Source organism: Mustelus asterias, chromosome 13 (genome assembly GCF_964213995.1).
Source record: "Mustelus asterias chromosome 13, sMusAst1.hap1.1, whole genome shotgun sequence".
NCBI classification, from domain to species: domain Eukaryota; kingdom Metazoa; phylum Chordata; class Chondrichthyes; order Carcharhiniformes; family Triakidae; genus Mustelus; species Mustelus asterias.
This window is the reverse complement of record NC_135813.1, coordinates 28,393,208-28,409,915: the sequence shown is the minus strand read 5'-3', so window position 1 is coordinate 28,409,915 and position 16,708 is coordinate 28,393,208. Positions and strand designations below refer to the sequence as shown.

At 45.2% G+C, this 16,708-nt stretch overlaps 1 protein-coding gene across 1 annotated transcript in view; it reads right to left on the bottom strand.

The window, feature by feature from the left end:
- Window positions 1–298: 298 nt before the first annotated feature.
- Window positions 299–16,708, bottom strand: part of whrna (whirlin a) — a 259,282-nt gene continuing 242,872 nt past the window's right edge. The window contains exons 12-13 of the mRNA XM_078227565.1: window positions 2,806–2,928; window positions 299–520 (exon numbers count right to left, since the gene is read on the bottom strand). Coding sequence (XP_078083691.1) covers window positions 338–520; window positions 2,806–2,928 — 306 coding nt within the window. The 3' untranslated portion in view covers window positions 299–337. The remainder of the gene's footprint in view (window positions 521–2,805; window positions 2,929–16,708) is intronic.

Genomic DNA, 16,708 nt, shown 5'->3' with positions numbered 1-16,708 from the left:
TAACCACTTTGTTTTAAGAAAAAGGTACATATTTTAGTTCTTACGCGCAGGCATCGTTCAGGAAACTGAAATCAAATGGGAAAAGTGAAGCTCAAAACTGGATTCCGCACATGCACAGAGTTACGACGACTTCTCAATGTGGATCCTACCTAGTAGAACCACTCCAGCCACCAGACAGCATGAGGTCCTCAAGGATAGAATGATGCAAATACCATATCTGGAGACTCACGTTATTCCTTTGCGTCTGTTGTTAAAGCCTAGGGTTTTAATGAGGGTACATTATCTTAGTTTGTCGAAGAGGAGTTTGTTAGCAGCAACATGTCCGCAGCAGTCTTTCCTAAAGTGCTACATTGAATTCTGTTACCAGGAATTCAATGTAATCTCTCTCTTTGGTTTTAAACGCTTCCGCTATTCTTCGGGCGGCTTCTTTGTGTTCTTTCCCACAAAGTGGAATCCCATTGACCTCCAGGATCACGTGACCAACTTTCAATTTCCCACAATTATGCGCCGATCCCCCTCTCTGGAAAAAGAAAAAAACGCAGAGGTACATCATTCAATCATTCAACTTACACAATTCTAACAGGGTTAGACAGGGTAGATTCAGAGAGAATGTTCCCAAAGGTGGGGGAGTCCAGAACTAGGGGGCATAGTTTGAGGATCAGGGGTAAACCTTTTAGAACTGAGGGGAGGAGAAATTTCTTCACCCGGAGGGTGGTGAATGTGTGGAATTCACTACCACAAAAAGTAGTTGAGGCCAAAACATTGTCTGAGTTCAAGAAGAAATTAGGTGTAACTCTTGGGGCTATAGGGGTCAAGGGATATGGGAGGAAGGGGGGTCAGGATATTGAATTTGATGATCAACCATGATCAGAATGAATGACGGAGCAGGCTTGAAGGGCTGAATGGCCTACTCCTGCTTCTAGTTTCTATGTTTCTATATTTCTTTTCAAGCGGATTCGTTGACGTGCAATCTCCGTCCGATGTGGAAATTTAACATTCTGTAAAGTTAGTTTTAATTTTATTTATTAGTGTCACGAGTAGGCTGACATTAACACTGCAATGAAGTTGCTGTGAAAATTCCCTAGTCGCCACACTCTGGCGCCTGTTTGGATACACTGAGGGAAAATTTAGCATGGCCAATGTACCTAACCAGCACATCTTTCAGACAGTGGGAGGAAACTGGAGCACCCGGAGGAAACCCATGCTCTTAAGCCAATATATCCTTTTTGTAAAGAATTCTCTTCAAACATGTGACAGAGGATGCATAGCTAATAGATAAAAAGACTGAGGTAATACGAATACCTTTCTCCCCACTCCCATGCTATCAATAACATGCTATAAAGTCAACATTTGTAACTGAAAGATATGCAGGTTAGGTTGATTGGCTGTGCTAAATTGCCCCTTAGTGTCAGGGAGCTTAGTAGGGTGGGGGATACATGGGGGTAGGGTCTAGGTGGGATTTTTGTCGGTACAGGCTCGATGGGCCGAATGGCCTCCTTCTGTACTGTAGGGATTCTATAATTCTATGATTTGATTTCCATGGTAGACTTTCATCCAAATTTACTGGCATTAGCTTGGACGAATTCTGGAAACTCGCAGGTTGCTATGCACCAAATAATCAAACTCAAAGTGTCCGAGCTCTCCATCGTAGGGAGAAGCTAGCATGTTCATTTGTATCTATTCTTCTAGTATCTGGTGTTGTAAAACTCTTCCAGGTCAAGTACAGTTCAGACAGACTCTGAGTGAAACCCTCTCTACTCTGTCCAAGTAAACCTGATTTTAGCCCATTCAGTTATCATCCACTTGCACAGAGTTAAAATTGGGCCCAATATATGAATCAACTCAGGTACATCTGAGTGCAGAAAAGATTTACGAGGATGCTACCGGGACTTGATGGTTTGAGTTATAATGGACGGGATGGACTGGGACTTTTTTCTCTGGAGCGTAGGAGGCTGAGGGGTGATCTTATAGAGGTCTATAAAATAACGAGGGGCATAGATCAGTTAGATAGGCAATATCTTTTCCCAAAGGTAGGGGAGTTTAAAACCTGAGGGCATAGGTTTAAGGTGAGAGAGGAGAGGTGCAAAAAGATCCAGAGGTGCAAGCTTTTCCACACAAAGGGTGCTGTGTGTCTGAAATAAGCTGCCAATTTTGTCTTTTAAAATTGTCGGGTACAATTTTGTCTTTTAAAAAACATTAAGACAGTTACATGGGTAAGATGGGTACTGAGGGATATGGGCTAAATGCGGGCAATTGGGACTAGCTTAGTGGTTTAAAAAAAATGGCGGCATGGACAAGTTGTGCCGAAGGGCCTGTTTCCATGCTGTAAACCTCTATGACTCTACACGTCCAAACTGCTACAGAATGCATCCACGTGGCTTCCTTTATTGAGTGTTAAATGAGTACAAATTGCAGAATATATTGGGAACATGCACTACTTAGGTGTAGATAAGGTGATCCAAACTTCATGGAATTCAATGGCAGAAGGTTTAGTTTGCACTTGGTAGGCCCAGGGTCAAGCGCGGATGCCGGGTTTTACAGGGAATGCTCAAGTTTATCGCACCATCTCGATGAAAGAGATGCCTGCTTCACTTCCCCTGTGGTTGTTCACCAAAAGAAGTTTAACAACACCAGGTTAAAGTCCAACGGGTTTATTTGGTAGTTGGACTTCAACCTGGTGTTGTTGAACTTCTTACTGTGTTTACCCCAGTCCAACGCCGGCATCTCCACATCGTTGTTCACTGAGACAGATACATAACATCATAAATTGTAAAATAGCCACTTGACAGTACTTCAATAATATACCTGTATGGTAACTATTCGGGGTAGTGGCTGGCGAGTGTTAGCTCCTCCTTCGATGGCAATGCCCAGGGTGGGTGCACTTTTAGGGACTCGCACCAACAGCGAGGTTGGTTCCAATAAGCCAGGCTGTGACAGGAATAAAAAATATGCCAGTTAGTAAAATGGTCATCTGTAATTCAGTTAATTCTTCTTTCCTCTGCTCTCAGCTAATATCAGGCTCTCACCTGATGAAGGAGCAGCGCTCTGAAAGCTTGTGATACCAGATAAACCTGTTGGACTTTAACCCGGTGTTGTGAGACTTCTTACTCAGTTAATATCGAAGGCCAACATGGTCATCTATTACTGGAAACAAATGCTGCCCCATCTGTTAGGAAAGCGATGGCTTTCGATTGGCTTATGTTCCATAAGTGCTGGCCTTCTCCGGTGATCTGCCAGTCAATGCCAGTGAGGGTTTAAACTCCAGTAAGATCCTCATCAACCAAGAACAAATTAAGACTTAGTTTGCTCCATATCTGCAAACTATCCAGACAGAGGAATTTGTTCTCGTGTCCCATGGTCTGGGAACGCTCAGCCAAGGGGAACTGACTCAGCGCGAGTGGACGATCAGGCCTATGGGATGACTGGAATGTGGAGGAACCACATTTTAGCATTTGGAGTTCCCATTTTAACTTTTGTGGCATGATTTTCCCCACCAGTTTCAAGACTCTGACGTCCGGAGGAAATGGCGGTCAGAAGCCCACCCAGAAGCCTGCTGGGACTTTTCCTTAATTGGCCAATTAGTGGCCAAAGGGTGGGCTCAATGTCCAAATACAGTTGGCCGGGCAGGTCCTTGATGCAGGCTGCAACTAGCTGCCTTTTCAGTTCAATGAGATAAAAAGTGCCACCATTCTGAAGTGCCCTCTTCCCAATCTTCTGAAGTTTGAAAAAAAAAAATATACTCGGCAGTCAAATCACCATTGCGGAGGGTCTCAACAGCTGCCTGCAGTGTTGGCTTCCTGGTCTGCCGTGGGCAGGCCACCTCCAAGCAGCTACACTGCTCTCCAAAGCCATCAGCTGGGAAAGGTCCAGCCACTTCTGACACTAGGCCTTAACAGGGCTTTAAAGAAGCTGCAGCGGCAACACCTAGAACACGGGGATAAATTTTTTACCGCAACGTTACATAGAGAGGAAGACCAAGACTTAATTTGTTCTTATTCATTCTTAGGACATGGGTGTCATTAGCTGGGTCAGCATTTATTGCCCATCCCTAGTTGCCCTTGTTCAGAGGGCAGTTGGGAGTCAACCACAATGCTGTGGCTCTGGAGTCGCATGTAGGCCAGACCAGGTAAGGACGGCAGATTTCCTTCCCTAAAGAACATTAGTGAACCAGATGTGTTTTTCCAACAATTGACAATGGTTTCATGGTCATCAGTAGATTCTTAATTCCAGATTTTTTTTATTGAATTCAAGTTCCACCAACTGCCGTGACGAGATTCGAACCCGGGTCCCCAAAACGTTCGCTGGTTAATAGTCTAGCGATAATACCACTTGGCCATCTTATTGCAGTGAAGGTATATTTTGTGCTCAGCTCAAAGCCAAGTCTTTGGTTCATTGCCTGTTGATGCTTCTATCTCAGCTATTTTATGAGCAGCTTTTGCCAGCAGTGGGTTGCTATGGCCTTCCACTCTCAGGGTGGGGTGAGGTGGACCAAGTCTACCTCAGCTGGAACAGGAATCCATGATGTTGGCGTTATTCTGAACCACATGCATGTAATTTAGCCAACTCAGTCAACAAGCCCACAGTGTGGAGAAGTACAGGCCCATTTTTTTATGGGTATAGAAGATGCTGTTGAAAGAGCCTTGGTGAGTTGCTCCAGAGCATCTTAAAGGTGGTATACACTGCTGTCACTGTGCATTGGTGATTGAGGAAATGCAGTTGGTGAATGGGGTGCTGATCAAGCAGGCTGCTTTGTCACGGATGGTATCAATCTTCCCTTGCCTGAATGAGTGCCATTCCAGTGTTGTTGGAATGGCATTCATCCAGGCAAGGCGAGAGTATTCTGTCACATTCCTGACTTGTGCCTTGCAGATAGTGGACAGACTTTGGGGACTAGGATGAGTTACTCACCTCAGAATTCCCCACCTCTGACCTGCTCTTACAGCTACAGTATTTATATGGTTGGTCCCTTTCCATTTCTGGTCAATGGTAACTGCCAGCATGTTGATAATTGGGGATTCAGTGATTGTAATGCAATTGCATAGCAAGAGGAGATAGATTCCCTCTTGTTAGAGATGGTCATTGCCTGGCACATGTGTGTCATGCATGTAACTTGCCACTTCTCAGCCCTAGCCTGAATATTGCCTCGCTCTTGTTGCATATGGACACAGACAGTCTCAGTGTCTGAGGAGCTGTAAATGGTGCTAAACATTTTGCAATCATCAGCAAACATCCCTACTTCTGACCCAATGATGGAAGGAAGGCTATTGATGGAGCCTCTGAAGATGGTTGGGCCTACCCTGAGGAACTCCTGCACTAGCATCCTGGAACTGAGACAACCATCACAACCATCTTCCTTTGTGCCAGGTACCACTCCAAGTGGAAGAGTTTTCTCCCTGATTCCCATTGACTCCAGTTTGCTGGGGTTACTTGATGCCACACGCAGACTTGAAGTGAAGTGCGGTCAGTCTCACTTCAAGTCTTGAGTTCGGCTTTGGGCATGTTTGGACCAAGGCTGTAAGGCAGTCGGGAGCTGAGTGATGGAACTTGTGTTCCGTCACGAAAGGCTCCGGAGTTCCCAGCACTCAGAACAGTACCAACATACTTGTATTGTATAACACCAACTGCTCCGTAGCTGCAAAATGGCCGCACATCTCTTTGTCTCCCGATCAACATAATTTTGGTGCAAACCTTTTCTGGAAACCACAGACACTAAATTATGCACCCATGTTGCTTATTTGCTGTTGCTATTGACAACACGGCCGCCATTACTTTGCACCATCTTGAAAATCTACCCTTAAAACTCAATCATGTTAATCATTAAAGATCAAAGATATTTGAGAGCAAGGAAAATCCAATAACTCAGTCTTTCCCCTGAGCATAAAGAGCGATTGAATAACGATATGATGTGCGTTGCCTGCATAAGTACATCGCCAGTATGTGGGGGTTTGAGGCTCCATCCTGAGGTTTGCTTTCAACAGTTGAATTGTGGGCCTGATTCCTGCGAAAGTTATTTTTAATGACACGTCATTAATACTAATAAAGTGTCACCTTCGTCATTTTGCTCATCAGTACGTCCAGCCTAATTTATAAATTCCGATGATGCACAAGACTTGAACACAAGTTAAAAAAAAGACTAATTAATTGTACCACTAATTAGTCTTGAAGGAAATGTTCTAATTGGATTAGGATTATGTCGTGTCTGTCAAGCCTCACAGGAGACATTTGGCTAAATCCCCTTGTCACAGCGTTACATAAATCTCAACCTGTTGCCAAGCTGCGGCTGTTCAAAAGCTGTTTAGGATGAGATAAGCAGCACAGGAAATATCTAAAAATGGATTCTTGCTTGAAGTGGTCAGACTGGTCTATTGAAACAGGACTCCTCTGCTTTTCCGACTGGTCGCTGCCCCTTTTTCAGGGTGATTTAGATTTTCCTGGTTTTAATTTACACATCAAACGTCACAGTTTGAGAAAACCTGTAAGGGGATTCTTCAATTTGTTGTACGTCTTTCAAGGTTTACTTTTAGTTCTCATGAAGAGAGCTTTGGTGCCATTGGATCTCACAACGAGGTCTAAAAACAGGAGCAAGCTGCTTGGTCAGGTGAACCTGCTCTGCCAAACTGTGCTTTTTTAGAAAGAAATTACACTTCCTTGCATAGAAACATAAAAACGTAGAAACAAGCAGCAGGAGTAGGCCATTCGGCCCTTCAAGCCTGCTCTGCCATTCATCTTGATCATGGCTGATCATCGAATTCAATATCCTGATTTGCCCTTCCCCCCATATCCCTTGATCTCTTTAGCCCCAAGAGCTACATCTAATTTCTTCTTGAAATCACACAATGTTTTGGCCTCAACTACTTTCTGTGGTAGTGAATTTCACAGATACATCACTCTCTAGGTGAAGAAATTTCTCCTCACCTCTGTCCTAAAAGGTTTACCTCTTATCCTCAAACTATGACGTCTACTTCTGGACTCCCCCACCATCGGGAACATTCTGTCTGAATCTCCCTGTCTAATCCTGTTAGAATTTTATAAATTTTTATGAGATCCCCTCTCATTCTTCTAAACTCGAGTGAATATAATCCTAACCGACTTAGTCTCTCCTCATATGACAAACCTGCCATCCCAGGAATCAGCCTGGTAAACCTTCACTGCACTTCCTCTACAGCAAGCATATTCCTTCCACAGATAAGGACATCAAAACCGCACACAATACTCCAGGTGTGACCTCACCAATGTCCTATTCAATAGATTGGGTCTTGCAGACAACTGGGTCTAAAAACAGGAGCATGCCACTTGTTCAGGTGAACCTGCTCTGCCAAACTGTGCTTTTTAAAATAAAATTACACACCCTTGCATATCGCTACACCTCGCATGGAGATAATTAAAATAATGAAGGTCGTTGACAGGTTGGATTGGAGTGATCTACAATAGAACAGAATCTTAATAGGCAAGCTCGGCTGGTTAAAACCAAATCTCGGGATCAAGCTACGTGTAGAATGTGAAAGGCACTGTTCCAGGAGTGTGTAGATGCATAACCAATTGAGGAATTTGGAGATATATATGTAGAGAGAGATATTACACATATAACAAGTGATGACATTTTTTTAAGATGTCTTCATTAGGCTGGGTTGTTTTCCTTTGAACAGAGAAAGCCGAGGAGGGACATGGTTGAGGTTTGCAAAATTATCAGGGATATGGACGGAACGGTGACACAGTGGTTAGCACTGCTACCTCACTGCGTCAAGGACCCGGGCTTGATTCCCGGCTTGGGTCACTGTCTGTGTGGAGCTTGCATATTCTCCCCGTGTCTGCGTGGGTTTCCTCCGGGTGCTCCGGTTTCCTCCCACAATAAGATGTGCGGGTTAGGTGGATTGGACATGCAAAATTGCCCCTTAGTGTCCGGGGGACTAGCTAGCCTAAATGCATGGGGTTACGGGGATAGGGCCTGGGTGGGATTGTGATCGGGCAGACTTGATGGGCTGAGTGGCCTCCTTCTGCACTGTAGGATCCTATGATTCTACATAGACAAGGTAAATAATAAGGAACTTTTCCCCTTAGTGGAGGGGTCAATAACCAGGGGGCATAAATTTATGGGGCAGGAAATTCAGAGAGGATTTGAGGGAAACATTTTTCGCCCAGAGGGTGGAAGAAATCTAGAACTCTGCCTGAAAAAGTGATAGAGGTGGGAACCCTCACAACATTTAACAAGCATTTAGACGAGCACTTGAAACGCCATAGCATGCAAGGATACGATTAGAATAGAAAGGTGCTTAATGGATAGCACAGGCACAATGGGCTGAAGAGCCTCTTTCTGTGCTGTAAAACTCTGACTAGTTGTGAAATACTTTGAGACAATCCAAGATTGTATAAATTTTGACTTGGAAAATAAATTTATGAAGGCTAGTTGAAAGAATGGACAGAAAATGAAGGGTTGTGAGCCTATGATTTCCTGAGCAGTACCCCTTAACAGGCATTGTTTATTATTGGGCGCACTCAAATTGGCAATTATCCCCAAGGAGAAAACCGGGCAACTGCAACTGAACAGATCACCAGGAAATATAACCCAGGTTAAGCCTCTCTCCTATCATCTCTCAGTGCTTCCAACCAAGATATTGGACAGAATTTTCTGGCCTTTCACGTCGGTGGGATTTTCCAGTCCCGCTGCATTGAACGGAGATTTGACTGATCGCCAAACTCTCCATCCTCGCTTGCTGTGGCGACAGGGCAGACAGTGACCCAAGCCGGGAATCAAACCCGGGTCCTTGACGCAGTGAGGCAGCAGTGCTAACCACTGTGTCACCGTTCCGTCCATATCCCTGATAATTTTGCAAACCTCAACCATGTCCCTCCTCAGCTTTCTCTGTTCGAAGGAAATTCCTGGCCATTATCCTGATGATTTGTGACTGGGCTCACTTTTAGGCTCTTCTTTGCTCCAAAGCATTCTAAGTTGCGTCTCTTTGATTTGAAATCCTATGTTTCTACTCCCAGTAACCGTGATGAAAACCTACTGAATGGTGTTAAGTTCGATGGCAATTTCCCCCCGACCAAATCCAGTGGCTCTGCTAAGTTTACATTGGGTTGCTGAGACAACCTCCAGGACTTACATGGCGAATCCCTGATTGACCTCCCAGTAGGACTCGTAAAATATGAGTTCCCGTGGTTATAGGTCATTACCTAAACAGGTGGAACTTGTATCCCAGAGTCCTTTATAAAGCAGGCCCCTGAGCGGGTCCAGTATTCTATTGTCCCAGATGGAACTTGTGTACGTGTACCACGGGCTTGTGGCTTAACTTTTGCTTTATAAAATAAAACACCGTTCCTTTCCAGTTGGCTTCCTGAGTTATTACAGTTGCCAATGGTTTGAGTGAGACCCAATGCTTCTGCAGTTAGCAGCACACAGATCCAAACAACATAAAAGTGTTTGCTTTTACTCAGTAAAGAAAGGCCTACCTCCTGGACGCAGCCTGACAATTGACATTTTATGCAGCATCTGTCTTATTATTGCTATATGAAATTATTGTTACAGGAAAGACATTGATAAACTGGAAAGAGCGCAAAGAAGATTTACCAGGATGTTGCTAGGACTAGTGGACCTGAGTTATAGGGAGCGGTTAGCCAGGCTAGGGCTTTATTCCTTGCAACCTAGGAGAATGAAGAGTAGCCTTATTGAGGTGTATAAAATCATGAAGGGCACAGATAGGATGAACACACATAGGCTAGAATTTTACCATCCTGCCCACCAGGGGAATCGGAGCGGGCGAGGGGCGGACTATGGAAAGGTCCGTTGACCTCGGGTGGGATTTTCCAGTTTCGGGGAGAGTGAGGCCGGAAAATCCCGCCCATAGTCGTCTTCCCAGGGAAGGGGAACTGAAAATTAGAGGGCATAGGTTTAAGGTGCGAGGGGAAAGATTTAAAAGGGACCTGAGGAGCAACTTCTTCATGCAGAGGGTGGCGCGAGTATGGAATGAGCTGTCAGAGAAAGTGGTTGAAGCAGGTTCAAAAGTAAAATTCTAAAAGCATTTGGGTAAGTACATGATGTGGCATGGTGACACAGGGGTGGCATGGTGACAGTGGGTGGCACGGTGGCACAGTGGCTAGCACTGCTGCCTCACAGCTCCAGGGGCCTGGGTTCGATTCCTGGCTTGGGTTACGGTCTGTGTGGAGTTTGCACATTCTCACCGTGTCTGTGTGGGTTTCCTCTGGTTTCCTCCCACAGTCCAAAATTGAGCGGGTTAGGTTGATTGGCCATGCTAAATTGCCCCTTAGTGTCCCGGGATGTGTAGGTCAGAGGGATTAGCAAAGTAAATATGTGGGGTGAGGGGAGTCGGGCCTGGGTGGGTTTGTTGTCGGTGCAGGCCCGATGGGCCAATTGGCTTCCTTCTGCACTGTAGGGTTTCTATGGTTCTACTCTCTGATTCTATGGGAAAGGATTAGAGGAACATGGGCCCAACAGAGGCAACTGGGGCGAGCTAGGAGGGTACCATGGTTGGCATTGACCAGTTGGGCCGAAGGGCCTGCTTTGGTGCTGTATTGCTCTATGACTCTCTGACTCTGTGACATCCTTGAATATTTTAATGGATGGAACTCCTTGCAGGTATGTCAAACAGTTACAGGTGACCATTAAAAACCATTGAGTATTGATTATAGGTAGCCAGCAGTAAACAAGAGCTCAAACAGAAATGGTAGATTTCCTGGAGGACTGCTCTGCAAGAACAAGAGCCATTAACATCTCAGCTTATAACTAACAGAGTCTCCATTTTCATCAGGGAATTAGTTATGCATTTTATAATGTAGTCTACCAGTAATTAACCAAACTCATTTTGATTTAAGCAATTTCATGAGCTTTCAGTCGGAATACTAAGTAAAGGGTCATCGAAAGAGCCCTCCTGGAGGAGATGGGAAGCTGCAAGCAGGACCGTCCTTCCCATCTTGTGATGGGTGAAGGGTTGATTGAACAGGATTTATAACAGAGGTAGAGTGCCATAATGAAAAGTGAAATGACGAAGAAAATCATTAATGCGATTGCAAGAGATTTAAAGTCAGGCGAAAGCAGCTCAGGAGAGCAGAGAAAATGACATTAATTATAACTGACAATTAGGGGAGGTGTAGTGAGATATGAGTAAGCTGTAGCAGAGCTGGCTGGCTTTGGATATCAGCACTTACAGCTCAATTACAACAATTTAAACTTGTACGAAGAATATACAAAAATTATTCTGCTGAGGTTTTAGGGCAATCATTATAGCCATAGAATATTCCTTGCATCATTTTTGGGCACGTGATCTGTAGAGTATAATAACCCCTGACCCCCAGGGTACTAATAGCCCTGACCCACAGAGTACTAATAGCCCCTGACCCAGAGAATATTAATAGCCCCTGACCCGCAGGGTACTAACAGCCTCTGACCTACAGAGAATTAATAGCCCCTGACCCACAGAGTACTAATAACCCACACACGTGTAAATGTCTGGGGAGCTCAGGATGTTGAGCCTCAGAACTCACTGACAATGATAAAGCTCAGCGATAGAAACCCACACAAGCTAGCGCATCAAGCCTGTTGATCCAGGACGTGAAAGCTAGGTGACTGGGCCCGGAGTGTGATGGGAGTGAGGGCAGGGGGCTTAGAGAAAGAGGCCACGGAGGGAGATCAGAGGGTTGCTTGGAGATCAGAGTTGGAAATGAGGTTGGAGATCCTGAGACCAGGAACGTTGGTCATTAAGCTGAGTACTAGCCTACTTTTTAATTCTGTGCTGCCTTGCTCTGTCTTTCTCTGGAGTCATCTGGTGCCCGGCCTTAAATGCAAACCAAGATTGCAACAGGGGGCAACGTCAGGCACCAGATCCCAGTTTTGCATTTAATCATATCCTAATACCTGCTTCTGATGTGGATAACGAATGCCTCTTGCTTGGCCGGTCTCGAATTGGCATCCAACACGATCCTCACCAGAATTGTGCACCTGGGGCATGGCACCATTTTGGATACAATACCACACCTGTAGCTCTGAAAACCCAGGTGCAATGAAGCCAAATTTTGAGCCCCAAATGTCCTTTTGATTTGCAGGTACTGACAATCCAGTTCTCATTTATTCTTTACCACACACAACAATCATTCTATTACTACAAACATTTTGGCAGCTTGAACTCACATCATGGCATGGTATTTCAATTCTATAGAGGGAACTCTTTTCTGTTTTAATCAGCCCTGGTGGTCACTTCCCACAGTCAACCAGCACTCAATGTGCATCAGTTTAATAAAGCCTGCACCTTATTGGAACCTTTCATCTGCAGATCAAATCATTGCAGCAGAAATCCAGCACCTCAAATAATTCCCAGTTATTTGTTCGATATTATTCTTTGTTTTATCTCATACTTTAATTACAAAACATTCTTAGCTTCGTAAGATTTAGCTTTTTAGATAGCAATGACATCAAGGAAGAAATAGCGAGACATCTGGATATAAGTTGTGCCATTGGGAAGACGCAGCATGGGTTCATGGAAGGCAAGTCATGTTTGACTAATTTGGCGGAATTCTTTGAGAACATTACATGTGCAGTGGACAATGGGGAACCTGTGGATGTGGTGTATCTGGATTTCCAGAAGGCATTTGACAAGGTGCCGCACCAAAGGCTGCTGCATAAGATAAAGGTGCACGGTGTTATGGGTAATGTATTAGCATGGATAGAGGATTGGTTAACTAACAGAAAGCAAAGAGTGGGGGTAAATGGGTGTTTTTCTGGTTGGCAATCAGTGACTAGTGGTGTGCCTCAGGGATCAGTGTTGGGACCGCAATTGTTTACAATTTACAAAGATGATTTGGAGTTGGGGAACAAGTGTAATGTGTCAAAATTCAGAGATGACACTAAGATGAGTGGCAGAGCAAAGTGTGCAGAGGACACTGAAAGTCTGCAAAGGGATATAGATAGTTTAAGTGAATGGGCAATGTTCTGGCAAATGAAGTACAATGTTGGTAAATGTGAGATCATCCACTTTGGTAGGAATAATGGCAAAATGGGCTATTATTTAAATGGTAAAAAATTGCAGCATGCTACTGTGCAGAGGGACCTGGGTGTCCTTGTGCATGAATCACAAAAAGTTGGTTTGTAGGTGCAGCAGGTAATTAAGAAGGCAAATGGAATTTTGTCCTTCATTGCTAGAGGGATGGAGTTTAAAAACAGCGAGATTATGTTGCAGCTGTATAAGGTGCTGGTGAGGCCACACCTGGAGTACTGTGTACAGTTTTGGTCTCCTTGCTTGGGAAAGGATATACTGGCACTGGAGGGGGTGCAGAGGAGATTCACTAGGTTGATTCCGGAGTTGAGAGGGTTGGCTTATGAGGAGAGGCTGAGTAGACTGGGGCTATACTCATTAGAATTCAGAAGAATGAGGGGAGATCTTATAGAAACATATAAGATTATGAAGGGAATAGATAAGATAGAAGCAGAGAAATTGTTTCCACTGGCAGGTGAAACTAGAACTAGGGGGGGCATAGCCTCAAAATAAGGGGGAGCAGATTTAAGACTGAGTTGAGGAGGAACTTCTTCACACAGAGGGTTGTGAATCTGTGCAATTCCCTGTCCAGTGAAGCAGTTGAGGCTACCTCATTGAATGTTTTTAAGGCAAGGATAGAATTAAGGGTTATGGTGAGCGGGCGGGTGAGTGGAGCTGAGTCCACAAAAAGATCAGCCATGATCTTATTGAATGGTGGAGTGGGCTCGAGGGGCCAGATGGCCTAGTCCTGCTCCTAGTTCTTATGTTACAGGAGGTGATGGCCTAGTGATATTATCGCTGGACTATTAATCCAGAAACTCAGCTAATGTTCTGGGGACCTGGGTTTGAATCCCGCCACGGCAGATAGTGAAATTTTAATTCAATAAAAAGTGTCTGGAATTAAGAATCTACCGATGACCATGAAGCCATTGTTGATTGTCCGAAAAAACCATCTGGTTCACCAATGTCCTTTAAGGAAGGAAATCTGCTGTCCTTACCTGGACTGGCCTACATGTGACTCCAGTGCCAAGGCAATGTGGTTGACTCTCAACTGCCCTCTAAGGGCAACGAGGGAGGGGCAATAAATACTGCCCAGCCAGAGATGCCCATGTCCCATGAACGAATCCAAAGGAAAAACTGGAATTTAGTAGATTGCTCAGATTTAGATTCTTCACACTTCATTGAAGCTTCATAGAATCCCTACAGTATAGAAGGAGGCCATTCGGCCCATCGAGTCTGTACCAACCACAATCCCACCCAGGCTCTATTCCCGCAACCCCACGCATTTACCCTGCTAATCCCCCTGACATTAGGGTCAATTTAGCATGGCCAATCAACCGGATCCGCACAACTTTGGACCGTTGGAGGAAACCGGAGCACCCGGAGGAAACCCACGCAGATACAGGGAGAACGTGCAAACTCCACACAGACAGTGACCCGAGGCCGGAATTGAACCTGGGATCCTGGCACTGTGGGGCAGCAGTGCTAACCACTCTGCCGCCATGATCTATCCGGGACTGTGTGCTTCATACTCCAACATTAAAAGACACTCTATTGACTTGAGCGTTCAGATACATACTTGCAGAGATTTTTTTTACCCGCGTTCATCGCGGATCTCCCCTCTCGCTGGTGTGAGGTCATGTTGGTGAGGTTTACAAGAGGTTTTAAAAACTGAACCAGGCGATGAGAACCTGAGGGGGGTGGGAGGGGGAGAGGTAAGTGCAGCCCCAGGGGTGGCAGAACATGTCTGGGGCAGCACCCTGACAATGCCCTGCCACTGCCCCCCTCCGGTACCCTGGCATTGCCTCAGCACCTTTGCACTGTTCCCCTGGGGCAGTGCCGGGGGGGTTCACCAGAGCAACTCCATGGCAGGGCCATGTATATGCGGGGGCCCAATGTATGTGGGGTGGGGTGTTTCCCATGGGGAATCCCCATGTGCACATGGAGGGTGGGGTGGTTCTTTATTTTTTTTTCCCTGGAGATCGGGCACCCTTTTTAAAGGACACCCCAATTGCTGGAAAACCAATGTTGCTGGTAATGTTGGAGCCCGCCCCGCCAGAATAGCAGCGTGGGACTTTCCTCAGCTGGTCCAACACTTAGAACAAACAATTGGAAAATTCTGCGCATTGTCCCTCGTTGCTCTCATTTAACTTTAGCACCCAGATTGAGAATGCCAGGGAACAGTATTTATCCTCCTATTCAGACAGGGAACAGGATTTGGCATAAAGCATCCTCAAAAGAATATGGAGCAATACAATTGTTTTAAACATTCCTGTGCTCCTTTATTGGATTCTGAAGCTGACACGATAAAATGAATTTACGAAAGGTCCAGTTCTAGTCAACATCCTCCCTCTCCTCAGTCGTCAAATGTTTGGGGAAGGTTGACCTGTCATTGGGAGTCATTTCAAAGGAACACATTTCCACTCTGTGGGTCAGTGAGTGAACTGTAGTTCTGTGGAAAACTCTCTGAAAGCCAAATCTCGACAGTGAAAGGTCGTTCATCAGAGAAAGAGCAGCGTATCCATGGGATACTGTTGTGTATTTTATATATCTCACAGCAATATAGAGATGACATTAGTTTCTGAGTGGGCAGCAAGTTTATTTGCAAAAGTATTAAAATATCTCTGCAATCACAAATGTCTGCGCGCATGCTTATCGCTCAACTCCTGAAATGTCTGTTTACCTTGCTCTCAATTCCATACCCAAGCTTGACTAATCAAGCACAGTGAGCAGAGATCAGTTAGCAGGCTCATAATCAAACACAGAACAAAAGAACAATTGAACAGCACAGGCATGGCAGCGATGACTTGAAGATGCATTACGAGAACTCGCTTGAAACAAGACCAGATTTATGAACAGGCAGCTTCTTTAAAGTTTATCAGTGTCACAAGTAGGCTTACATTAACACTGCAATGAAGTTACTGTGAAAATACCCTAGTCGTCACACTCTGGTGCCTGTTCAGGTACACTGAGGGAGAATTTAGCATGGTCAATGCACCTAACCAGAATGTCTTTCAGACTGTGGGAGGAAACCGGAGCACCTGGAGGAAACCCACACAGACACGGGGAGAACATGCAGACTCCGCAGAGACAGTGACCCCCAGCTGGGATTCGAACCCGGGTCCCTGGTGCTGTGAGGCAGCAGTGCTAACCACTGTGCCACCGTGCTGCTATGTCAGTTGGTGACGGATGCAAAATGGAAGTTCCCCCTTCAGCACGAATATTTTGTATTCCATTAGTGGCTGTTCCATGTGCTTACAGAGGCATATGTTTCAATTACACTGGGAAGATGGACATCTGAAGGGTGATATTGAAAGATGCCAAATATTCCATGCAAAGATATTACTATATTTGCCAAATAATATCAGCTGGTCATTCCTTTTTAAAACACTAGGGTTTGGGTCAGAATTTGGGAGCGATCCGAGGGAATTGTAGTTTACAGAGGGAGTAGCAGATTATACATTGAAGGGATGTGAGCTGGGGGTGGGGGAAGGGGGTGGGGGAACCAGCATCCATTTACCGAGGGAGAAAAGCAGTTGATGGTGTTCACCCCAAAATAAACTCCTGCTCCCCCTGACCCACCTGTGCTGCTGGAAAGGCATTTATGGGATGGATCCGGCCTTCTCACATCCCTTTCCTGAGGCCCAGGGAAAGCTGGCACTAAGAGTAGTATTCCTCATGGATTGGAATCATATAGCGTCATTAAAGTACGTTCGCAATGATCC